The sequence below is a fragment of the Callospermophilus lateralis genome, chromosome 7, assembly GCF_048772815.1.
Source record: "Callospermophilus lateralis isolate mCalLat2 chromosome 7, mCalLat2.hap1, whole genome shotgun sequence".
Classification (NCBI taxonomy): Eukaryota; Metazoa; Chordata; class Mammalia; order Rodentia; family Sciuridae; genus Callospermophilus; species Callospermophilus lateralis.
The window spans coordinates 140,555,574-140,580,422 of record NC_135311.1 but is presented as its reverse complement, the minus strand read 5'-3'; the positions used below and the strand labels follow the sequence as shown (position 1 = coordinate 140,580,422).

The 24,849-nt window shown below is 58.1% G+C and overlaps 1 protein-coding gene across 1 annotated transcript in view; it reads right to left on the bottom strand.

The window, feature by feature from the left end:
• Positions 1-477: 477 nt before the first annotated feature.
• Positions 478-24,849, bottom strand: part of Nphp4 (nephrocystin 4) — a 98,982-nt gene continuing 74,610 nt past the window's right edge. The window contains exons 17-30 of the mRNA XM_076863423.2: positions 22,694-22,854; positions 19,645-19,825; positions 16,432-16,557; positions 14,274-14,482; positions 10,517-10,743; positions 10,206-10,392; positions 9,600-9,683; positions 4,860-5,016; positions 4,207-4,292; positions 3,488-3,573; positions 2,407-2,578; positions 1,802-1,981; positions 1,412-1,555; positions 478-732 (exon numbers count right to left, since the gene is read on the bottom strand). Of these exons, the coding sequence (XP_076719538.2) occupies positions 592-732; positions 1,412-1,555; positions 1,802-1,981; positions 2,407-2,578; positions 3,488-3,573; positions 4,207-4,292; positions 4,860-5,016; positions 9,600-9,683; positions 10,206-10,392; positions 10,517-10,743; positions 14,274-14,482; positions 16,432-16,557; positions 19,645-19,825; positions 22,694-22,854 (2,141 nt within the window). The 3' untranslated portion in view covers positions 478-591. The remainder of the gene's footprint in view (positions 733-1,411; positions 1,556-1,801; positions 1,982-2,406; positions 2,579-3,487; positions 3,574-4,206; positions 4,293-4,859; positions 5,017-9,599; positions 9,684-10,205; positions 10,393-10,516; positions 10,744-14,273; positions 14,483-16,431; positions 16,558-19,644; positions 19,826-22,693; positions 22,855-24,849) is intronic.

Sequence of the window (24,849 nt, the reverse complement as noted above, 5' to 3'; positions counted from 1 at the left end):
TCTCAAGAGGACACAGGGCTGGGCCCTCCTGGCAATCCAGGGCAGTCCAGGCTACCGCTGCTGACGGGAAAACCCTCTGGCAGCAGGTCCGCAGGGAATAAGGAAAATAAGAACCAGCAGAAGGGAACACAAGCCAGCGTTCAGATGGTCTGCTCTTAAAAACAAACACAAAGTGATATCAGTAGAAAACACTGGGTAGCAAATAAAGTTCATTTTGTTCATATAAAATCCAGTAAGAAAAACATAATTTTGCCATTTAGATGATTCATAAAATACATTTTGCTTAAAAAAAAAATCGAAACTAAGTTACAAATAGTGACAACCTCCATGGGCTACAGAGGGACCAGTGGGCCTCATGCACACCTCAGGTAGAATAAGGAGGCCACCAGATTCCTGTTCACACTGAGAACTCACCTGTGGCCTTGGTCAGTGTTGGCAGCCCTAGGCTGGACACAGGCATTTCAAAAATGACCAGGGTACACATGCTCCTCCTTAAGCCAGGCCCAGGCCACCAGGGCAGGGCCACATGCTGGGGAGAGGAGAGGCAGGGGAGGTCGGCAGGGCAGGCGCGTGGCAGGTGCCGCCGGCCCCTCACTGGTAGATGACCTTCACACAGAAGGCCTCTTCATTCTTGTCTTCGTGGTCATTGATGTAAATCAGGATCTCCTCCTGCCCCACTCTCCCGCCCGGCGCAAACCGCAGGCCGATGGTGTAGGTCTCGCCTCCTCCCACCTGGAAGAAGCATTGAGACCCCAGTGTCCACCCTGAGCTGCGCCCACTTTACCAGCAGCTTCTCAGGGCCAGGGATGGAACCCAGGCTCAGGGTGCCAGGCAGGCCTCCACACTGAGCTACACCAGCCTCACAGCAGCGTCCAGAGAGGTAACTCAGGTGAGGTAGGCTCCCTACAGGCAGGTGGGACACATAGCTGACAAATGACGTCCATGACCAGCCCGGGACCCAGTGCCTGGAGGGACGGGCACCAGGCCTGCATGGGCAGCACTGCTGGGGCTGGAGGCCGCTCCTCTCCTGAGCTCCCTCCCAACACTGCTATGGAGACCCTAGCCACCAGCCTGCCCTCTCAGAAGCTGGCTGCCTGCGGACCCCTGAGGTACTACCACCGCAGGACGCGCCCTCGACCTTCCTGATGGGGGATGGCCTCAGATCTGGGCACAGGGACAGTGAGGAGCTGCAGAGGGGCAAAGCCACCAAGGCCCCTTACAACAGTGCTCCCAGCCAGGGTATCCAGCGAGAGGCGGTGGGCTCTCAGCGAGTCTCCTGCCTCCCGGCACCTCACCAGGGGGCGGGGGCACCTGCCATCATCCCCAGACTCACCCCTCCTGGACGCAGCACTGACCACCCAGCGCCAGCCCTCCCACACGCCTCCCAAGGCCCCGGGCAGCCCTGCAGCACCTGAAAGGTGTCCTCCTTGAACTGCAGCAGGTCAGGGTGGTCGCTGTACAGGCGGTAGGTCCTCCGGGTGGGGTAGGGGTTGGTGTAGGTGATCCGCTTGTTGACGCCCTTCCCTTCACCCACGGCCATCGTGATCTCAAAGGCCTGGGGAGGGTGGGCCAGGTCCCAGTCACGGCCCAGGGCTCCTTCTCCAAGAACTTCCTGAGCCCAGCCCCAGACCCCAGGACATCCACGTAGATGAGAGGGACAGACGGTGCAGGAGCAAGCACCCCCACCCCGCCCCGCACAGCCCTGGGTCGGGACAGCCCAGGGCACAGGGCAGGTGACACGCTGTCACCTGAAAAGCACAGAGAAGTCCTGCAGTGCCTCCTCCCGCAGCCTCACACAGACCTTGGAGATGAGCGGCTGGTGGCAGGAGAGGCACAGGAGCCAGGAGGCCACCAGCTGGTGGTAGTCCACGTCCACCAGGTTGAGGTGGATGAAGCGGCTGCCGGCCCTTCTGGGCCTCACGGCCACATGCAGGTCCTGCACCCCATGCGGCGGCAGCACAAAGACACCTGCAGGGTCTGTCTTCAGGAGCAAGGGGAGAGTCAGATTGCAGCCTCTGGGTTCACAGACACAAAGTCTCCCAGGTACCCAATCTCACCAACCAGGGCAACTCAAAGTCACCAGGTTGTTCTGGTGACAGCTCAACAGGCTCAGGAGCCACCAGGGTCTAGAGCCTGGCCCCTGTTCCCGCACTTTGGGTCTATGATAGGCAAGGCTCACCCATGGTGACCCTTCCCTAAGCAACCTGGGTTCCGAACACAGGCCTGTGGGTGGGAATCTGCATGGCCTCATGTTGTGTCCCCGGGGTGTCTCCGATCCCAGAGTCCTTCCCAGACTCCAGATCCAGGCCTTCAGGTGCACCTGTCCTGTGGCCGCACCAGCATGCCTAGCAAAGCCAGCTTAGGGCTGGGAGGACCCTGCGGCAGTTCAGCAGGGAGGAGGCTCACCTGCAGCTCCTGGGGGTGCGAGGCAAAAGCTCTCACTTTCCTCACTCTCTGTGTCCCCCGGAGGACAAGGGACAGGCGGCTCAGTTGGCCCGCAACACAGGAGACGTCGACGCGCTGCAGGGAGTGGAGGCAGACCTGCCACGTCTGCACAGGCACTGCCAGCCAGCGGTCCCTGCGAGGGACAGGGGCTGTCTGCAAGTGTCCTCAGAGAGACAGAAAAAGCCCCTGAGAGTGGGTGTGCTGGGGGCAGGGGCGGGGGCAAGAGCCGAGGAGGCCAGGCTGGGCCAGCTGCCTCTGCCCTCGCCTCCACCTGCCCACCTACACGGAAGCCCTTGGCGGGGCTGAGACACTGCCTGTCCCTGCACCTAGGACTGAGGTACAGGGAGTGCACATGGGATGAAGGAGAGCCTGAGCTGGCCCAAATGCCTCGGAACAGCTGTGAAGGGTGGTGGGCTGCGCGTAGGGGAGGAGGCGGGGCGCAGAGGTCACAGGTCTGAACACAGGGCTGTGAAACTTCATGACTGCATCGCAAAGCAGGGCCAGTGACCCACCTCCAGGGGTTGTTAGGAGGAGTCAGGGCTGAGGTGTTCTCATGGCAGGGGAGGCTGGTGCAGCCCCTCACCCTGGATGCAGCTTACCCTCACCCTGGCCTGTCTTGGAAGCCCTGCAGGAAATCTCCCGGCTTGCACCAGTTAGAGGGCTCCAAGTGGCTGGGAGACAGGGCCCAGGAGGAGACAGTGAAGGGACTGCAGCTGTCTAACTGGGCAACTTGATCATGGTCTTGGGGTGGTGTCAGCCACTCCCAGCTCCAATCCCTCCAGAGGTTCAGCCCATAAACTGGGGAGGAAACAGCTGCCAGGCTTCCTGGGTTGACCCTTCCCTGGGTGGGCAGGGTGCATCTGAGTCTCTCCAGTCACTTGTGCTGCTCCAGCAGAGGATGCCCTCTGCAGGGCCCCACTGGCCCTAGAACTCAGCAGTCCTGCCTCTCAGATGGGCACGGCCCCCCATCCACCAGCAGCCCCCCGACCTGCCCCTCCCAGCCCCGCCTGCCCTTTCCAGATCTGCTGTCTTGAGTACTCACGCATAAATGATGACAAAGAAGTCTTTCATCTCTGGGCTTGGACCACTGGCCACCTTCAGAAACACATCCCGGGGCTCCCCAGGGCCCTGCCAAGCAGACGTGGGGGACATGGGGGCCAGCACCACCTGCCTCCCCCCTCTAACCCTAGTCTGACCCCTAAAGTTGCCTGAGGCCTGTGCAGCTGGGGCAGGTGTGCACCCAGGGCAGGTGTGCAGCCGGGGCAGGTGTGTACCCAGGACAGGTGTGCACTGGGGGCAGGTGTGCAGCTAGGGAGGTGTGCAGCCGGGGCAGGTGTGCAGCCAGGGCAGGTGGGAGCCCCTCCCCAGGTGCATCCTCCTGGCACTCGTCAGCATTCACCAGCCTGTTCAGTGAGGGAGCAGTCGGCAGCTCCTTGGTTTTATGTTGATTTCAATAATTACATTGCAAAGATTTTATCCAGGCTCCCAGCTAGTCATAGCACAGTTACTGCCGCCATCCCTTGACCACGGTAATTAATAAGTGCCTTAATTACCATTCGTTTTATTCACTTTGCTTCGTGCCTTTTCTTAAAATTTAAATGCAGCTGATCAGAGGACTGATCTGCTAGCAGAGAAAATAAAGACCAGCTCGGGAAGCCCTCAAGGGTGTCCCCAGAGCCCTTCACCACCTTGAAAAGAAGCCACTCAGCTAAAACCCCAGCAGAAGCGACATGGGGCGAGGACAACGTCCCCACGACATACCACACTCTGGGCCTCACAGAGGACATTAGGGTCGCTGCATCGCACGTGGATGGGGAGGTCCTCGCCAGGCATTCCCACTGGGGCACCTGCAACAGGGAAGGGGACGATGTTGCCACCCGCCTAGCGCGGCCTGTGGGCAATGCAGGCTGCAGGTCGCGGGCACAGGAGCTGACAGCCTGACCTACAGCGTCCCCACAGGGGTGGGAGACAGACCCAGGAGGAAATAGCAGAGGGACCAGGGTCATTCAACGGGGTGAGGGCAGTACAGGGCAGCTCGATCATCACCTTGGGGTCTCTGTGATGACCTTCTAGCCCCTTCCATGGACAGTCACCCAAAGGGAGTGACCTAGAGGTGAACAGGAGCCCCACCAAGCACAGAGGCCTCACCTGGCTGTGAAGGTACCTGCCAGAACGTTGGAGAGCCCCGGGGGGCGGGGGGGAGCCATCTCCATGGCCCTCACTTCTTACGGGGACAGGCCCTGGCGCAGAGCTCTTAGGGTTGGAAGGGTGGCATCAGAGGAGGCAGAAGGGTGGTGGCAGGGTTTGCCACACAGCATGGGGGACTCCATGATGCCACTTGCCACCTTGGGCAGAGGCCTCTTCCAACCAGCTGAACCTGCCAGAGGCCACCACAGGAACGGCAGGGGACTTGCCGGGAAGCGTGTGCCAGGGAGGCAGGCGGATGGCCTTCTTCAGGAAGGTGAGTTCCGGGTGGTAGAAGCGGAAGATCTGGTCCACAACGTGGGGCTGGGGCTCCACGGTCAGCTGGAGCATAGCAAGGAGCTTCCCGCTGCTGGCCCGGAACAGCACCTGCGGACAGCAGCAGCCAGGCCTCAGGGCAGGAGCACAGACTGTGCAGCTCCACGTCCGTCCCAAGGCACCACAGAGCTCTCACTGCCCTTCCCAAGAGAGGCGGAAGAGAGGCACTGTCAGCGATGCAGGGACAGGGTTCACAGTACAGGGCACTGGGGTCCTGAGTGGACAGTGAGCGTGCCGCTGCCATCCTCTCAAGTAAGGCATGCCCCCTAAATGCTGTCCCCGCTGCAGTCTCCCCTGGGTGTGTGGCAGTCATTCAGAAGGCCTCGCCATCGCCCTCACCAGGCCATGGTGGTAACGGGCAGCTGTGTTCAGGACTGAGGCCTCTGCTTTCCAGACAGAGAAGCAGGCTGTACTGAAACCAAGACGGCTCAGAACGGGCCAGATGTGGTCATGCACACCTGTCATCCCAGCGGCTCTGGAGGCTGAGGCAGGAGGATCGTTAATTCAAAGCCAGCCTCAGCAAAAGTAAAGCACTAAGCGACTCAGTGAGACCCTGTCTCTAAATAAAACACAAAATACAGCTGGGGATGTGGTTCAGAGGTTAGGTGTCCCTGAATTCAACCCCTGGTACGAAAAAAAGAAGGCTCAGAACAGAAAGCCTCCTCTTCAAAAAGTTATTGCAAAAAACTTACATTCAAGAGTGGTGCTTATTTATCTTTCTTTTGTCCTCCACACAGGCAAGTGTGTGGACACAAAGGCATACATACACAAGCACATGCATGCACATGTGACCCCGGAGGCAGTGGCAAGCAGCACAGATTCAAGAGCTTTCTGTCTTGTTTGACAGTCTGTGAACTCCCTGGTTAATTTTTAGAAATAAAGAGGAAAGCTCTATTACGAAAACAAAGCAACAGAGCTTGCAGTACTCCAAGCTGGTGGCACCATCACAGAGGAGAATTCCTCCAGTAAGTCTAAAGTACAGGACAGGGACCCTAGGGCAAATGCACTGCTAGAAGCCTTAAGCTGCAGTACTCTTGTCCGGGACTCTGAAATACACAGATGGACACACACTTGCCAGCATGGCCGGTGGCTTCAGGGCCAAAGGGGTCTGACCAGGGTGGTCAAAGACTGGCTATATATAGGAAAACTAGGCAAATAAGTAAATATGCCAAAGACAATGGGAGCCAGGTTCCTCACTATTAGACACTGGGGTTAAACATGGAGAAAGACAACAGGAATAAACCCTGTGGTGCTGGCCTGGTCTTGAAGCACAGTGTGAGTCTATGGTCTTCAACCCATACAGTTAGAACAAAGGTCTGTGCACATGTGTGCACACACACAGATATCTACGTGTCACATGCACAAGGACACACGCACGTGTGGCTGTGCATGTCCATATAGGCATATGCCTCCTGGGCCCCTCTGCTGAGCAGTAGTGACACCCCAGCAGCAGCGAGCACACCAAGGACCAACCTTGGTTTCTAACGACCGTCCTGCTCTGACTCTGAAATGGGCAGGGAGAGATGAGAGGAGCTTGTACTCCCTGTTATGCCAGGCAGAGAGAAGGGCTCGAAGGATGGCAGGGACGTGGAACAAGACAGGCGCCAGCTTGAAGGGGCTGCCACTTGTCAGACGGGGGCAATGCAAATGTCAGCAGCAAAATAAACAATGGCAGTGACAAACCGTAAGATGCAAAACTGAGGGGGGGGGCGGGGGGGTGTGCGGGTAAGGCAATGCTCTGTCTCACTCAGAATGCAACCACCAGAGCAGGAGGGTGGAACTGAAAACCCCCAGGGCACCCGTCACGCTGTCCCTGATTCAGGCAAGATGTCAACTGCTACCCTGGTTGAACGTCTGTAAGAAACGGGATACTTCCATAGCCTCGGAATATCTTCTGACAAAATACTTGAATACTCACGACTTTCTAATTCTAAACACAAAATACTTCAGTAATTTCACAGGGACAAAGCATGGCAATGTCACCCTAAGTGAAAAAGTTAACACTGCCACTGACAGGATGAATCAACGCTGCCTTCCTTCCAAAGTGGCGTTCTGAGAACAAGCATAGGCTGGGTGGTAGCATCCTGCCCCAGGTGCGCAGGCGGACTCTAGTCACCAGCAGACTGCAGGCAAGCCCCACAGGACACTCCGCAAGACGACCAGCCAAGAGCTCGGCATCACCAGGGCCACAGAGGAGAGCCCGGCAGCAGGGCAGCCAGGACCACCCAGCACCCGGGAGCCCGAGCAGGCAACGACCGAACACCAGAGGGACACTGTGGAATGGGGATGGGGCCTGTGACAAGATCACGCCAATTCAGGATCCTCACAATTCTACGTTTTCAGGACAGACCAGCTCTAAGCTTCAGAGCACAATGGAGCGTTTGGTCAATAATTTATTTTCAAAACTGTTCAAGAAGCCAGGCGTAATGGTGCACGCCTGTAATCCCAACAGCTCAGGAGGCTGAGGCAGGAGGATTCCAAGTTCAAAGTCAGCCTCACGGGCTGGGGATGTGGCTCAAGCGGTAGCGCGCTCGCCTGGCATGCGTGCGGCCCGGGTTCGATCCTCAGCACCACATACAAAGATGTTGTGTCAGCCAAGAACTGAAAAATTAAAATATTTTTTAAAAATTCTCTTAAAAAACAAAAAAGTCAGCTTCACCTGCCGCAGTCTGGCTGGGCACAAATCACGAGCCACTGAAGCAGGAACAAACGTTACTTCTGAACTCCACCAGCACACGTCACACACGCTCCCAGGAACTTTCCCGAATGCCGCGCGGCTCCACCAGGAACCACCAAAGGGAATCCCTCCTCCGGCACTTCCCCAACCAATGCGAACTCTTCAGGAATCCCCGGAGGGCTCAACCGGAACTCAACGGGAACTCCATGAGAACTCAAAAGTCATCATCTTAATGGCTCGCTGGCGTCACCTCTCAACCACTACTTCTGGCAAAAATGCCATGTGTCATCCCGACTCAGCTGTGGCCCTCGACACTCACCAACTTGGTGAGGCTCTAAGCAACTTAGTGAGACCCTGTCTCAAAAATAAAAAGGACTAGGGATGTGGCTCAGTAGTAAAGCACCCCTGGGTTCAATCTCTGGTACCAAACAAACAAAAAAAAAAAGAAGCAGCTCTTCAAGAAAAAATATGCACACGTATGGAGAGAATGATAAGGAAATGTGGGCAGTGTTAGCAACCAGGAAATCCGGGCAAACACCATGAAAACTCTGTGTATTTTTGCAACTTTTCTCTAAGTTTGAAATCATTTCAAAATAATTTTTTTAAGGCACAAGAGTTAATGTGAGAAGGACGGCAGTGGCCGAAGAGGGCAGTGTCAGCAGCTAAGGAACAAAGTCTGCATGGAGTGAGCCATCTAAGTAAACCCACCGTCCATGGCGAGCTGCTGGCCACAGCTCATTATTTTGATAAATGAAGGGAACGAACCTCACACGTGCCCCGACTTCACAGGACTCGTGTGCTTCAGGGGGGCCAAAGCGCTGCTGGGGGAGCTCCTGTTGACAGGAGACGACAGGAGAGTGGCGGAACTGGGACGCCACCAATCTGTACCCAGGGAACAGCAGGCATGGTCGTGAGCCCTCAGGTGACAGTGGGCAGGGAATTCACCACAGCACCCGAGCCCCCCAGGACAACCAGCCACAGGGGCCTCTGCAGGTGACATGTTCACTAACACCCAAGGCTCAGAGATGGGTAGTCCAAGGAGAGCAGGTCCCGACCCAAACTGTCCAACTGTAAATACCATGAGCACCTGACATCAGACTAGGCTGGGGATCCTTGTTAATTCAGGGGCAGGGACCACGGCACATGGTCAGGATGAAAGTCCTTATCTATCAGAGATCCACCCTGCAGCAATTATGGGTAAACTCATTAAAATTTCTGAGGCTTTTCTTAAAACTCCAAATTCATGCAAAAGGATCGTCATTTTGCTAAAAATACTTGAAATATTATTTTAAGTTCCCTTATCTGATTCTTCCCAAATACAGTTCCATTAACCCCTCCCCCTCCAAAGGAGGGTCTCAAAAATTCTAGGAAGGAGTCATTCTGTCTAATCCCTGGACACCAAACCCAACAGAACCCTCTGTGCTGTCCCTGAAGCCCACCTCGCCCTGGCTGTTATGTGCGGGCGCAGTGAAACCCACCCTGCACACCACCTGCCTGCCGAGGGCTGACCCGCAGCCCTGACCACCCAGACCCACAGCAGGGGAAGCAGCCCCAACAACCCCCCTCCCAACAGTCATGGCAGCAGGGTGGTGGCTGGGACTTCCCGCATGTGGGAGTCCCAGCCCCGACATCCTCTACAGCACCAACAAAGGGCAGACGCGTTCCATCAGCAAAGGCAAAAAAAATAAATAAAGCAGGCTTTCACCAGCTTTTGCCAACGTCTGGACACAGCTGTGGCTGCCCTGCTGGATGTCCACCTCAACCCTTGCCCAGCCCAGCCCCGCCCCAAGTTGGCCCAGATCTCTTCCCTCCCTCCGGGAGGGCAGAGAAAGAGGGAGGGGTCAGGGCCAAACGGGAACCATAAAGACACAGCACACTTCACTCAGCCTCCGAGGACAGGAGGGACGCAGGGCACCGCAGGGCTGTGGGATGACTGAGGTGTCGTCTTGGCCCCTACCTTGGCGTGCTTGGTGAAAGTGGCGCTGGACTTCCAAGGTGATCCGGCGTCTGCGCCCCTCTCGGAGCTCAGCTCAGCAGAGGCCTGTGAGGAACCCCGGAGCAGGAGCAGGTCGCAGGCGCAGTCGGCAGCTCCTGAAGGCCACCCTGCGTGCCCCACGCCAGCCCTCCCGGCAGCTGCCAGCCAGCCTCCCCCAGGCACAGACTCCAGCATGTCTCCCCACTGTGCCTGGAGCAAAGGCCTGCTCAATCCCAGGCCCATCCACAGAGCCAGCTGGGCCCAGCGCATCCTCAGAGGTCAGTCAGACACTGGAACACACACTCACGTCACCCAAGGCCTCCAGGTTGGTGTGTAAAGGCAAACGGGACAGAGCAGGGTGGGGCAGCCCACCCACTCTCGCCAGGTTTGCACACACGCCTGGCGGGAGAAGAGGAGAGCCTGGGCTGCCTGTGTGGCACAGGTACAGAGGAGGCGCCGAGTGGCAAGGCGGACAGACAAGGGTGGAGGGCAGAGCCCACCTGCCAGACATGGGCACACTACGAACACCTGACAGCACTCTCCCTTTCTATGGCCGGGAAGGAACTTCCCTGTCGGCCTGGGCCACACCTGTACGGGGGCTGGCCGACCCACAGAGAAGCTCTGGTACTTGAAGGGAACGTGGGTGGTCTCCCGGGGGCGCAGGTAGAGCTGGGGGGCCAGGCTGCCGCGCAAGTGGAACATGTCCTCCTCCAGGGGTGTGTGCAGGCCGGCGGCATCTTTGAAGTACCTCCACTCCTGGCTGTCCAGGATGACACTGGAGGGAGGCAGTGGGGAGGCCGGGGCTGTGGGCAAAAGCCGCCCTCCCCCAGAGCCGCCCCCTCGGGGGACAGGAATGAGCACGGCACAGACCCAGCGAGGGGCCAGGCAGGAGCTGTCACCTGAGCTCAGGGTTGTCGATCTCGATGGTCACCGTGTGCTGGATGTTGTGGGGGTTCTTGAGCGCGAACTCGAAGAACTCAGCAGTGCCCAGGGTGGCGTAGAGCGTGTGCTGCGTGGTGACGGCCAGGCTCAGCACGCTGGCAATGTTCTCGGCCTTGGTGCGCTCCCGGTAGGCGTCAATGACCTGCAGGTCCCGCGAGTGCTGTGCCCGCACGCTCTGCTGGGCCTGTCAAACACGGGCCAGCTGGCTGGACAGGCTGGGTGCGTGCCCTCCTGGGCGGGGCCTGTGTGCCGCCCCACACCAGGGCATCGGACTTCTGGAAAAGCACGACTGACCCTGCCTTAGCCTGGGGCTCCGGGACCAGCCCGCCCCCAGCCCAGAGAGCCTCACACATCAGAACAGGGAAGGGCACGCTTTCCCTCCATGGGAGGCCCGCCCGGCACCCCAGCTTCTCTGCCTCATGGCAGGGCACCCTGCCTGCTCCCGAGACCCCTCCCGGGGGCAAGGCTGGCACCCAGGCTCAGCAAGGCAGCTGGACAATGTGGCTTCAAAGAGGAAAGAAGGGCCTCAAACCTGAGCCTGGCGACAGGGCTGGCCCACGGGTCCCCACGTAGTGTTGAGAGCCCGGCCTGTGACCATATCTGCAGGAGGCATGTCCCCTGCACCCCATCCCAGTGTTCCCAGCAGCCTCACACTGGGTCCAAGTCCATGAGGCTCAGCCCTGCCTGCTCACGCGCCCTGAGACGCAGAGCTACAGCCTGGCACGTTCCGTAGCTGGTTTACGTCTGGGTCTTACATTAAAAAGTGAGGCTGCTTCAAGGTCTAGATGGGCCTTCCCCACACCAGGGTGTCCCAGGAGGCAGCTGCTCCAAGGTCCACCTGGCCAGGCACAGAGAACTCCTGCCAAGGCTGAAGGGCTGGGATGGCAGTGAGCAGGCTGCCTGCAGCTCCCACAGACTTGACTGAAGCCAGCCAGGAAGTGACTTTGCTACCAACTGGCCAATGTCCAAAGCCCTGGCCTTTTCCTTTCAGGGATGGGAGCTGGAAGTAGAGGGTGTCCAACTCCCCCTGGAGGCTCTTATGGGCATCTGGCCACGAGACCCTGTCCAAGCAGTGAAGCCTCTGGATGGTGGTGCTGGGTCACAGAGCCAGACATGAGTTAGGATGAGGAGGGACCAGGAGTTGAACGGGCACCTTTCTGATGAGTGCCCAGTGGAAGGGCTACACCTCCTCTTCCCACCAGTGGCGCAGTCCCCAGGACGATACAGTGGCAGGCTTTAAGAAGTGGCCCATTTGAAGACACGTGCAAGTCTGCCTATTAGACCAGCTGTCCAGGGAGGGCATGGGGTGACCATACTTGGTATAACGTGAACACAATGGACGCTGGGGGCCACAGGGGGTCCTTCTGGCCCGTTCCTGTCTCCTTCCATGCCACAAGGACCCTGTCAGCCTAACGCCCCAACCCTGTCCACCCACATGAGACAGGGTGACTCCTGATTAGAAAGTCCCAGGACATCATCTGGCCAGATGGTGCTGCCCTGCCTCTGCTCCTCCCTCTGGGTCCACCTGCCTGGAGACAGCATGGGTGCTCCCACTGCTCTTGGCCAGCACACAATTAGGGGTTCACAGTCCTCCTGTGGAGAAGGCTGGGCAGTGCCCAGGCCAGGCGGGTCTGTCCTTAAATCCCAGGCTCAGTGTCAGGAAGCTGCCTGCTGCCAACACGAGCCAGCGCTCCAAGTCAGTGTCACCAGCAGAGAGCCATCAGTAAGAGAGCAGTTAGCTGCTGCTCTCCCGTCTCATTCCTCCATCAATTTGAAGTCAAAGCAAAAAAACAATGATGGTCCCCACTGGGTCCCCGGCTCTCATCGCTCCCAGTGTGGTCCTAGACACTGGCTCAGGCCCAGGCACATCACGTAGGCAGTAAGACAACGGGCCGTCTGCTCACTATACCTCTGGGAAGCAAGCTTTCCCCTCCATGGCCCTCGGCCTGACGTGACAACATGACTCTTGGGAGCTCAACATCACTGTGCTGCTGAGGTGTCACGCCTGGGCTGTGGGGATGCCACCTAGGGAGGTGGAGGGTGAGGATGCTATACAGAGGGCAGCTGGGGGGACCTGACCCTGGTGGCCAATACAGCTGGCCCTGCCTGGGGCTGTGCAGTTACTGCATCAAAGGACTCATGTGGGGGCAGGCACTGAGCAGAGCAGCAGGGCCAGAAATCAGGGTGAGGGCCTGGGACCTGTGCTACAGGCCAATGCATGCTGGATTCCTGTCACCTGCAACCCCACAGCATCCCTCACCCCTGAACAAGAGTGGCAGCCTCCCTCTCAACCCAGGGTCTCCCTGCAGGCCTCTGGCTGCACACATGCAGTGGCTACCACTGATCATGGCAGTCACCATGGGCACTGGACACACAGTAGGCTATGACCCTCACAAGGAAGAGGAGGCACAGGGACAGAGTGTCCCCTGGCATTATAGGGTAGGGCATCGGGTTGCTGGAGCTTGCTCCCAGCCACAGGCCACAGGACCTTCTGTTGAGAAGCCCTGCAACACTTGGCCTCCTGCCTAGCTCTGCCTCCCTGGGGCTGTGCCACCTGCTACAAGACGACTCGGGGTCCCCCGCCTGCTGGCTGCACAGCCCTTGGGGCCAAGGCCATCCCAGGATGCAGCAAACTTGCCCCACAGAGGACCAGCGGGGCCCAGCAAGCCGGCCCTACAAGAACAGCCTGACTCCGCCGCAGCACCACTGCTTCACAGGGCCCTGACTTGTGAAGGCTCTGGAAGTGACAGGAACCTCTGATATGTGATCCCTCTGATATGTGATCACCTCTGATAGGTGATTCCACCAACCTCCTGCCGGCCACCAGCTCAGAACATCATGGGAAACTGGGGGACAGCTTGTGGCTTGACTGCCTCCACGCCTGGCTGGCTCACTTCTCCTCACACCATGTGACAGCAAGCTAGCCAGATTGATAGGCACACTATCACACTGCCACTGCCACTGAGGACCGCTGTGTTCCAGGCCCACCACTCCCTGAGGGAACCCTCAGTGAGCCCGCCGGACAGCTGACGGAGCCTGCCTGGGGAGGACTTGTGGGCATGGAGGCCAGGCAGAGGCCCCGGAGGCCAAGCCCACCAAAACCGGCTCATGTACCCACCTCTCCCCCACGGCACCCTCCCACCTAAACTGCCTCTTTCCCCACAGGCTGACAGGCTGGTTCTCTGCCTTCCCCAGGCTCCTGGCAGGGACCAAGGCTCCTCCCACCCCCACTGCACATGGCTCCCGCAGGGGCTAAGCCGGTGCATGCTGCCATGACCCCGGGGGTGTTAGTGGCAGCATAGGTTCACATACCATGAGGTGTGGCCGTTCTTCCCCCATTTCTTCATTGCAAAACCTTACAGGTCTATTTAGACATTCAGCCAGAAAAGGAAATTCTTTTGGTCAAGTTAACTCAAGTGATAATCCCAGACATTTAAGTTCTTGGCCCTCAAATCTGGGGGACCTCAGAATCACCTGCAGCTTTCTTAAAACCCCGGCTCCAAGGCATGGCCAAGCTAAATGGAAGCAACTTCCAAGAGTAAAGCCTAAGAATCAGCTTTACTTAAGAGTTCCAGAAAATTCCATCCTGAAAATTGCCCCTGGTAGCTGAAAAGTCCCATTTTTCTTGTCTCTTGTAACCAGGATTTGGAAGAAAGTTGACAGAGGACCAGAAGGAAGGGAGGACAGACATGGGTACACAGCCTGGACCCTCACCAGTATGTTTGTTCTGCGGCTGCCCGGCTCCCCTCCGGATTCCTGCAGGCGCACAGACTGCATCCTCTCCAGCTTGCGCCTACGGACAGCATCAGCCTCATGGCCAGCACCCTGGAGCCCCTGGCCGCCCCTCACGTGGGTCAGCAGCATGGCGGCCAGGTCACTGTCCACATCAGCCAGCTTCTGTGCTTGGACCACATTTTTTCCTGCTGAAGGGTCAGAAAAGGAGTCAGGGGTGGCTGCATGCAGTTCATGCTCTCCAAGCAGACAGTGGTGGGCCACCCAGAACCACTTTATCCAGACAGGAAGCTCCAAGAGTGAATCTCATTCTTCTTTGTAGGTCCCGTCTGCAAGTTCTAAGGTGCTGACAGACGACAACTCCCAAGCCTGAGCCCCACAGCACCTCTTCTTTCACCAGCCTCTCAGATAAAAAGAATTTGGAGTCTGGTCCTTGGATACTCCATTAGGTGACTTTCTGGTGGGAGGCTCATGTGCTTGGATCTAAAGGGCACTAACACCAGCCAGGATGTGGCTGCAGCTCAGAGGCAACCCCTCCAGGAAGCGTCCTGCAGGTGGGCACTATCCTGTGCTCTCAGGGCACCCTCACCCAAGCCCACGTGTGCCATCACCAGTCAAGCTCAGCTCAGGAGCAGGGGGCTATGAGGGGCTGTGCCCCTTGGCTGGAAGCCTCCCAGTGTGTCAGAGGCAGATGGAGTTCAAGTCAAGCCTGGCTCCAAATGCCCCTGGACCACCTGAGCCCACGAATAGCCTATGTCCTTGGAGGGTGGGCTACTCACACCCTGAGCACCAGGAAAGCCACCAGTAGGTGACAGAAGCAGAGTTGTGCTCACCCCACCCCATCCCCTACGGAGGCAGGGCTACAGGTGGTGGTGGGACTACCTTCAGGGACAAGGCCACATCAAGAACTGACACATGAGACTCCCTGACATCCAGCTGCCGGGCCAGGAAGGCCAGATAAAGGGACACCCCAACCTAGGAGCCAGGTACTCCTGGCGCACAGCCACCACCAGAAGTTTCCTTGAGCAAAGCAAGGCCTGCAGGGACCCTCCTGGACAGGTCCACCTTCCATCAGACACGGACGGCGTCCTCCCAAGCAGCTCTCCTCTCCCCTCACAAGTGCCACTGCCAGGTCCCTCACCATCATTCTATTTTAAAGCCATATAATTGCTTTTTAGATGCCAACAAGTTGGTTCCAATGTCTTACCACCCCTAAAGGGCATTTCCACATCTAAGGGCGCAGGCATATGGGAGGAAGCCCAGCCCAGAATCACATCTGAGCTATCCAAAATTTAATATCCATATTAAAATGAGGAGTGGGCCCAAAACAGACTCATGGCTCCCCTGGGTCATGGGTCCCTCCGAGCTTCTGCTGAACACACAGGCCTCTGTCCCAGGAAGAGTTCGGTTGTGCCTCAAGGTTCAGGGATTGGACAGTGGCGTCCTCAAGGTCTTGCAAGATGGAACCCAGAGCCCCACCCAGCTCCAACAAGCCATGGCTCTGCCTCCTTCCTGGAGCTCCAGTTCAAGGCCAATGAAGTCAGAGGACTACCCACACAAGACGGCTCACGGCTATTTTGGATTCACAGGAGACTATCCACAACATGTGGGGAAAAGGCCACTTAAAAAGCATCACCCATTTTTAGTTCAAATGGCGTGTTTAGATTTAGGTCTGTGGGTTTCATTTCTAAGGGGATAGAAAACCCCAGCACCTCACTGCCGTGAAAAGCACTTTTGCCAAACCCAGATCTTGCTCTCCAGACCCAGGTGTTTCTTTCCAAAGCTCTGTAAGTGGCTAGGAAACCAATGGGGAGTTCCAAATGTGCTTTTAAAATCAGCTGAGGTCCACCCTGACCTTTCCCCTTCCCTGCGGTGAGTAGCTGACCAAACCCGACACTGCCACAGGACTACCATCTGCCCATGAAACCACACTGCTGGCCACGGGGCCCAGCCTGGGGGAATGTGGTGGGGACAGTGGGTCCAAAGGACCCTCATCAAGGCCAGAAGCTGGTCACAGCAACCACCTGCCCCGGCCCCAGAGGGCCCCCAACACCACAAACCAACATGTACACCCTCTTGTCCTGCCCTGCCCCACAGTGCCGCTCACCACCACCCAGGGAGCCCCACAGCCTCAACTCACATCTTGAGCCTCCCCTTGGGAGGAGGCTGCCCCCAGAGAAGCGACTGGCTCCGTCACTGGAGATGACCCGAGACCTGGATGGTGGCAGCATGCTAGAACCCCTCACTGGCCGTTCACACGTGTGACCTGAATAAAAAGGATCCAGCATGAAACAGACACCAAGGGGGAGGCTGACGAACCAACAGCCCTTGCTATGAGGGTTCCAGCCTTCAGCCAGCACCCCAGCACCCACCTCTGCTCGGAATGCTATTTGGCAGGCAGGGCCCCTTGCACTCTGTCTCTGAGGTGCACCCTCCCACCCTCCCACCGTGAGGATGGAGCCATGCACCTGTTTGTGGACTCACATTTTTTTTTTTTTTTTTTTTTGGGACAAAGGGTCTCACTAGGTTTCCCAGGCTAGTCTCCAATTTTTGATCCTCCTGCCTCAGCCTCCTAAGTCACTGGGAGTACAGGTGTGCACCACCACACCTGCCAGTCAACACGGTTCTCATCCCTGGATTTCTGGACCGTCACAGGGAACATATCCTGCAACCTCAGTCTCTGGAAGTGGGCACTGCTGGAGGACAAGTCTTCATGCTACAAGTCACCTGAAGGCCAGAGCCTTCCCAGCTGGGGCACTGGGGCAATTCCAGATGGAGACCCGGAAGCACTGGCCACACCTCCCTGCAGCTGAACAGTGCAGTGCCCCAGGGCCTGGCAAGGACCCAGCCCCAAGGAAAGCAGTACCTCCCTGGGCCACATGTACACCCACCCCCTGGCTTCTCAACCGCCTGCATCTGATGGCCAGTGGGTCCCTGAACCACAGGTGAGGCCTCAGGTCCACCTGCATCTGACTGTGATGAGCACTGGCCTGTTCCAAGCCTGGTGGCATGAGGCTCTTGGGAGACAGTGACCCAGGAAATTCTTTCAAGGTCGGGATCCAGTTCACATAGCTCACAGGTGAGCGACACCATTCTTGGAGCATGGGCTCCAGGAGGGTGGGTGATGACAATCACCACAGCCATGAGACCAGCAGGACCACATGGACCCACAGAGGAGGCCACAGCAGGCGGAATCCCCACCCCACCCACGGCACTCGCACCTATAGCACTGACTGTTGGAAAGATGGGAAAATAGACCAGGTGAGCCGAACTCACATCCGCATGCCTCCTCCAGTGGGATGGGCACAGCGTGCCACCTTACACTGGTGAGACAGGGTGGTGCCAGGGAACGAGGTGCCCGCAGCAGGGGCCTCCACACACGCAGGCAGGGCTCATGCAGTGGCCTGTGGCTGAGCACGGCACGCCACCACCAGCTGTCTGGCCCCACACCTCAGTCACTTGTCAAAGTCCACATCCTGGCTCTCCTTGAAGTGAAGCATGCACTTGGCTGCCATACGTTCCCTGAGGACACAAACACTTGACCTACGGGGACATCTGCCCTGACAGCTGCCTCCAGGAGGTTGCAGAAGTGAGAACCAATTTCCCAGCTGACCTGCTGGCCTATTTCACAACCGGATCACCAGGGGAAGGAAAGCAACACAGTTCTGGCCATCCCTGGAGGACAGCGGCCAAGGAATTTGTTTCAAGGTCAAGATCAGGCCACGGATCAGAACACAGTGTGGAAGAGACTGCTGAGGAGCCAGGGGGCCTGGGAGGAGAAGCACCAAGCCAGAGGACAGTCCTCTGCCCACCACAAGACCCAGGAGCCCTGAGTGGGACTGGCAGGTGGCTGCGTCTCCACAGGCAACCCTGCGTCCTTGCTCGGCCTCCCGCTGGAACAGACACTGTGCAGCGCCCGCTTCTGCCCCCAAAGTCTCCCACAGAGGTCTTCCTATGCACTGGCAGCACCTCTGTGCCACGCACAATAGCCAATTTTATAAAGAAACAAAGGCCATACCACTTTATTCTTAGAAAAAAAAAAGCACAAAGTTCACAAGCGCAGCTGCAGGGGTGCACAGTGCTGCGTGAGCATGGTCCCCTGCGGCAGCTCCCCTCCCGTGCTCAGAGTCCCTCCTGCAGGCCGCAACTCTCCTTCCCCTGGGCTTATCTCTCTCTCGCAGGCAAAGTATGAAAATGACAATTTAAGATAACATATAATGGAGCCCATCTTTCTCCTCAAGATAAGATTAAGGCCTGGAGCCAGTGCTCACTTGTGGGCAGGTGAACGCGCAGCCAGGGGCTCGAGCTGAGGCCTCTGCAGCTCGGCGAGTGCTCAGACAGCGCCTGCCGCTCACACGTGGCTCATTCACTCCTCCAGAACCTAACGGAGCCCCGCGGGGTCTGCACTGTCTGCTTTCCAGGCTGCCTCGGCGTCCACACTTGTAGACAAGCAGGCAGAGCCTCCCAGAATTGATGGGCTGTGCGCTCCCTCCCGCTGCCACCGCAGCTCTGACACCCTGTGCTGTGCCTGCACGTGGTGGGGCGGCCCGTGGGTCACCAGGACGCCAGGTCAGACCAGGTTTTGAGCAATGGAAAATTCCCTAATAAGATAATGGAGGCCTGTGTCCCAGCCTCATGGAGTATTCCAGAACCTTCCAATAGCTTGTCTCACTGCACTTCCCATTTTGCCTAGAAAAGCCCGACCATTTCAGAATATCCCCAAAGGAAGGTCAGCGGGTGTGTCACAGGACCAGCAGGGTCCTCTGGAGATCTCCACCCACCAGCACTGAGCAGCCCCAACCCCATCGCTGCCCTCTGTTGGAAACGGGAAGCCCAGGTGGGACCATGCCGAGCCCCCGACCCCGGCCCAGACACAGAGAATGAGAAGAGGGCTCTGCTCAGTCTCTGCCAGCAGCCCGTGGGACTCCATCTGCTCAAGATCTCAGTGCCCGGGAGAAACTCCCCTCTCATCCCCCCGAGCTGCTCGGAGGGTGCGGAGCACCTCCTCTCCTCTGCAACGGGCAGTTATGTTGACTGCACGTCCAAACAGGAACGCCCTCCCAGAGTCCAGCCACTTCAGGACCGTCGCGGAGTCGCTGGGATGACCCATGGAGAGCACCAAGAGACATCACGTGGGCCAGTCTGAGGTGGCAATGATCTCAGTCCTGGTCAGTAACTGAGAACGTCAAGAGGGGCTCAGGAGCTGAGGTGGACTCCTGAAGCCAAGCTGACCTGCCTCCTGCTGATTCCTACCAAGTACACAGTGCCCACGCTGCCGCTGGCCCTCACGCTCCAGCAGAGACCAGCCGTCCCCGGAAACAGCACAAACCCAGGCAAAGCTGCCAGGACTCACCCACGTTGGCCAAGGTCAGGTGCAGCAGGCCCCTCACCACCGTGTGGACACCAATGGGCTTGATGCTGCCAAACCTGGTCACATCTCCACTCACCACAGACGCGTCCTGCTCATACTCGGTCGCCTCGACCTCGAGCTCATGTGGCACCTGCACAGCCGGCCGCCCCTGGCGGAGGAGGTGCTGCGAAGGAGAGACGGGCGCTCAGGAGCTGGGCTCCACCACCCCTCCCAGGAATCCCTGCAGGTGCGACCACTCCAGAGCCCCGGGAAAGACCACTGAGCGTGGGGAAGGCCAGGAACCGAGAGCCCTAACCACGTACACGTTGCGGGGGAGACCTCCTTAAACCACGAGTCCTCAACATCAGGGGCTTCTTCAGAGACTCTGGAAGTGGACCCAACGTGCCCCCTGAAAACACTGCCCCTGGGGATGCACAGAGGCCTGGCACCTGCCCTTCGCGGGGAGAAGGACCAGAGGTGGGCAGTAGAAAGAGATAAGGACCCTCCACTGAGCCAAACTCAGGGCACTCAGGAGTGACCTGGGCAGCAGTCTGAACTGATGAGCACAGGCACAGGGCAGCGGAGGCCAGCAGGGCAGGGGCGCACAGCACAGCCTGCATGACTTCATTGCGGCTGGAGGTGCCCAGAGGACCAGAGCAGGGGCCACAGGGCACAAGGGCCAGCTGGAGCACTGAGGCCCGTCGGGAAGTCAGGCAGAGACAGCACAGGGACGTGCCAGAGCCAGAACAGTATGGGCAGGACCTTGCCGGCCAGGGTCTTCACATTCCACCCCCAGCCTCCGCCCGAGCCCAGGAGCTTGCTGGCGTGTGGGGACCGTGCTGCCATCATGGCTCCAGCCCGCTTGCACTTTCTCTACTGCGTGGCTCCCTGGACCAAAGCAGAGGTGTGGAATGGTTTTCCAACTCTCACTGCAACCAAAGCACCTGCCTCTGGGAGTGGAGAGGCAGACCCGAGCCTGCCCTCGGCTCCATCACGCAGCACCTGCTGGCCTGGCGCTGCTTGTACCCACTGCCCAACTCACAGCATGCACGTCCCCAGGCCAGGACCCTTGGAAGATGAGGTCTGGGAAGACTCCTCTGAGAAGGGGCAGTAAATATAAGAAATAACGTCAGCCTCACGAGGAGCCGTGAACAGACACAAAGCAGCACCCTCGCCCACCAAGCCACAGGGACTTAAAGAGGCCAACACCCTTTAAAAGGACACGTGTGCAGCAGCCCAGGCCCTCTCATCTGCAGGCCTTGCCAGCCATCTGGCCCTGTGCACCTGCCACCCTCACTCGGCAAGGAATTCTGCTGCCTAGAACCTGTCGTCTGGGGACAGAGGAACAAGCACAGGTTTCGAGTCAAAATCCTGAGTCGGAATTGGGCTGAAAACCCACCCTGGTTGTCATCAAGCGTGACCCTGGGCTTCAGCCCCACCAAAGGGAGCACGTAGCTGCTGGCAGCAGCTCTTCCGGTTGCCACAACAACACAAGAGACACAGGAAATTCAGCTCCTTCAGTTACAGGGCAGTCTCCGGCACGCCCACCAGCAGACAGAGGCGAGCCACAGGCAGCCCTGGTGGGCAGAAAACAGGACGACCAGGCGGGGCGGAGCGCGGCTCGGTGAGGGCACACGTGCACACACTCGAGGCCCAGAAGAGAAAGGACAGCCACAGCACTGACCACCCAGGACCACGCCACAGGAGGCCACCTCTCCCACCTTCACTTCCCACCTTTGCTCCTTCAGTTTTAAACCTAAAAGACTTTTTTACTTAAAGTTAAAAGGGTTTTTATTTATTTATTTTTTTTAGTTGTGGATGGACACCATACCTTCTATCTCTCTATCTATCTATCTATCTATCTATTTATTTATTTACTTATTATGCGGTGCTGAGGATCAAACCCAGGGCCTCACACGTGCTAGGCAAGCCCAGCCCCTGAAACTCAGTTTTCCTTGGTCCAACCCTGTCAATACACATCACGGCACGGCACTGGGCTAAGGGCTGCTCTTACGGGAGGGAATCAACGGCTTCTGTCTCCAGGTATGAAGGTGAACAAGGACGCAGGGTTTGGCTGGGCCAGGTCCCAGGGGGATGAGCCCCCCTGGGCAGTGCACAGCCTGGCTGTGCACCCCACCTTGCTCTCGGGCAGTCAGGGCCAGGGTGGGAGGCACAAACAAGACTCTGAGTCCTTACTGGCAGACCCTGCCCCAGGCCCCTACACCCACAGCTCTACCATACCCCTAGGGAGCACATCCCACTCACTAAAGACACTGAGGCGGGCTGAGTCACAGGGTGCACAGGGAGTCAGAATCAGAGGAGGGAGGGACAAGCTGAGCCCAGGAACAGCAGCCTGCTGTCAGGGACCCCTGGTGCTGCACATGGGAGGACAGAGAAAGCGAGCACATGGCGGAGGAGGGCCAGAGTGATGGCCAGGTCTGTGTCTCATGCTCAGCGGCCGCTAGAGGGCCATATCAATAGAGGGGCCCAGAGTGCAGGAGGGTGTGGTCTCATGGGGTTGAGGCAGGAGAGACCCCTACCCCCACAGGCCTTGAGAGTAAGGCCCAGGACATCCCGCAGAAGCACACAGCAGTTGTCATGGTGGTCTGCCTCGGACCCACTGTGGTCCCCTGCACGCAGTAGGGAAGGTCTGCGGAGAAGCCGCGGAAAGCGCGAGGACAGGACAGAGCTGGGTGTCAGGATACGGACAGGCACGGTTAGGGGGGTTTTGATTCTAACTAGAATTCCTTCACTGATGACCACGCCATGTTTTCACACCTTCTCCCTTGGTCATTCCACCTTCAAGGCCATCCACCTGGCTCCTGCCCTCGGGAAACTTACGTCATCACATTCAAGGAGCAGAAGACGACAGGACCTAGCAGGCCAGCTTGCAGGGGGGCTCAGCAAGCAACACCTGGCCTTCTGTTCAGAGCACAGAGGGCTCAGCACTGTTCTCAGTGAGCAAAAAGCAAACCACAGTCCAGTGCTGCATGGTGACCAGCTCTCCAGTAGACTGCCCTGTGAGCCATGCCTGGCCTGAGCAAGGCCGTACCTTCATCTGGACGGCGGCAGATCCAATGAGGAGCAAGGAGTCCCCGTCCCAGACGTCGATCTGCAAGGTCTGCACGGCCAGGTAGTGGAGGAACCATCGCTGCTCACCCGGCTTCAGGAAGCCAGGGCCCACCACGTACCTCAGCTGGAAGCCAGGAGACCCTGTGCGAGGAGGCCCCAGGAGGGCCCAGAAGTAATTGGAGTCATTCATCATCTTTACTCTCTGAAGAGATCTCTGCTCTGGTCATGATTACTAATTTCTGCTTCCGTCACATTGATAGTTAAAAAACACATTAATCAAAAACATCATAAATGCCCCAATTAACAAGCCAAGAGTCATGTTCAGAAGACTACACTTCTTTTCAATGTACACAGTAAACTCCCAAAATAAGATTTATGGCTTTCACCAAGTCCTTGTAAAACATCTATGATGGATGGGAACAAGCGCCCTGATGAGGCTCGCGGGAAGCTCATTATTCTGGGCACGCAGAATTCAAGGAAAAACGCAGCCGACACCTGCTGTCAATATGGTGCACGCACGCACACACACACACGTGCACACACACACACGCACACGTGCACATGCACACACACACACACGTGCACACGCACACACATGCGCGAGCGCACACACACACACCTCTCAAGCGGAGCAGGTGCTTCAAGCTTGTTCAAGTGTGGGAACTCGGGACCTGGAACGGGGCTGCCCTAACCCAGGCCGGGCAGCACCCCACGGGGCTTGCGGGCTCCTCTTGGAGGCAGTGCCTGGCTATGGGGCTGAGTCATGAGCCGACTGCAGCCAGCCTTCGTCCTGAAGTGGCACTATCATTAATTCTAAATTGACACAAATGCCACTGAAACTTCCATTCAGTGAGGTTCAGGGACAGCGATGCTGGCAAGTTCAAATCAACACCCCTGGTCTGCCCCCACGGATCAGCATTTGTGAAGCACCAAGGAGCAGAACCCTGGTCTCTAGGAAGAAGGGGCAGGAGTCTGCGTGGTCCTCCACTGGACTGAGGTTTATATATGGTTGGGCCACAGGTTCCCTCTGTGACTCCATCTCAGGCCACCTGTCCTCAAGACCAGGTGGCAGTGCAATTTCTAGAGGGAGGGACACAGCCTAAGACCTTGGGCTTCAGCCCCAGGGTGGGTCCCAGGGAGCAGGGTGAGGAACAGCTGCTTAGGCTGAAGGGGCATCTCACAGGGCCAAGGGCACGTAAAGACCCAGGACAAGAACAAGGAGGAGCTGGTCACCAAGGCCAGCGGCAGGCAGCATGCCCCAGCGTGGCCTCTCAGAGGTGGCAAGACCCTCACCCCAAACTCAGCCTGGTCCTGATCTGAGGACTCGGTGGCCTGCGACACCCGGCTGGAGCTCAGGACACCCAGGTTCAGGTGGGATCCCCGTGTCACACACCCCTAAGCACCAAAGCCCGGGCTCGTGGCACTGAGGGCACTTATCCCACTCACCACAGACCCAAGCTAAGGAAGGGGCAGTGTGGGCCCTCCCCGCACTCAGGCCAGACCTGTGGGGTGACCTCCCCAGCAACACCCTGCGTAGGCACAGACCCACCCAGGGTCCCACATGTGCCTGACCCTAGCAGGCCCCAGCTGGACCCTCCCTTATCCCCAGCCACCTGCTGGGGGCTCCACACCATAAGCCCGTGGTCACCAGCACTTGCATACCACCATCACTTCACTGCCTTAGCCAACAGTGGCCACGCCCCTCCCACACCAGGCCCTGCATAGGCAGCACCGAAAATAGGACTCAGGGTCCCTGCCCACGTGATGCTCAGGCTCTGGGGTTGGGGACTGGCCCTGAGCTGTGCGTGCTCCTGGGGGATGCCCACAGGCGTGGCCGCCTTGCTCTGGCCATCACGGTCCCTCAGAATGGGCTTCCCAACTCTTCCCACCACGGGTACAGGCGTTGCGCTCCCTGCCCAGCTCCTCGGAAGCCACTCCTGAGGCTCTGGCTGCCCAAAGTCCATCCAACAGCACTGCCGAAGCCCCCAGCAGAAAACCAACCAGTGTGTGTGTCAGCCCCACCCGTCAGCAGCTGTGATGGCGCCAACCAACAGCTGCACCAAGAACAGGCTCCAGGCGCAGGACATCTGCCTCCCTCACTCCCCAGGTGGGTCCCTGCCAGCTCCTTGACCCAGC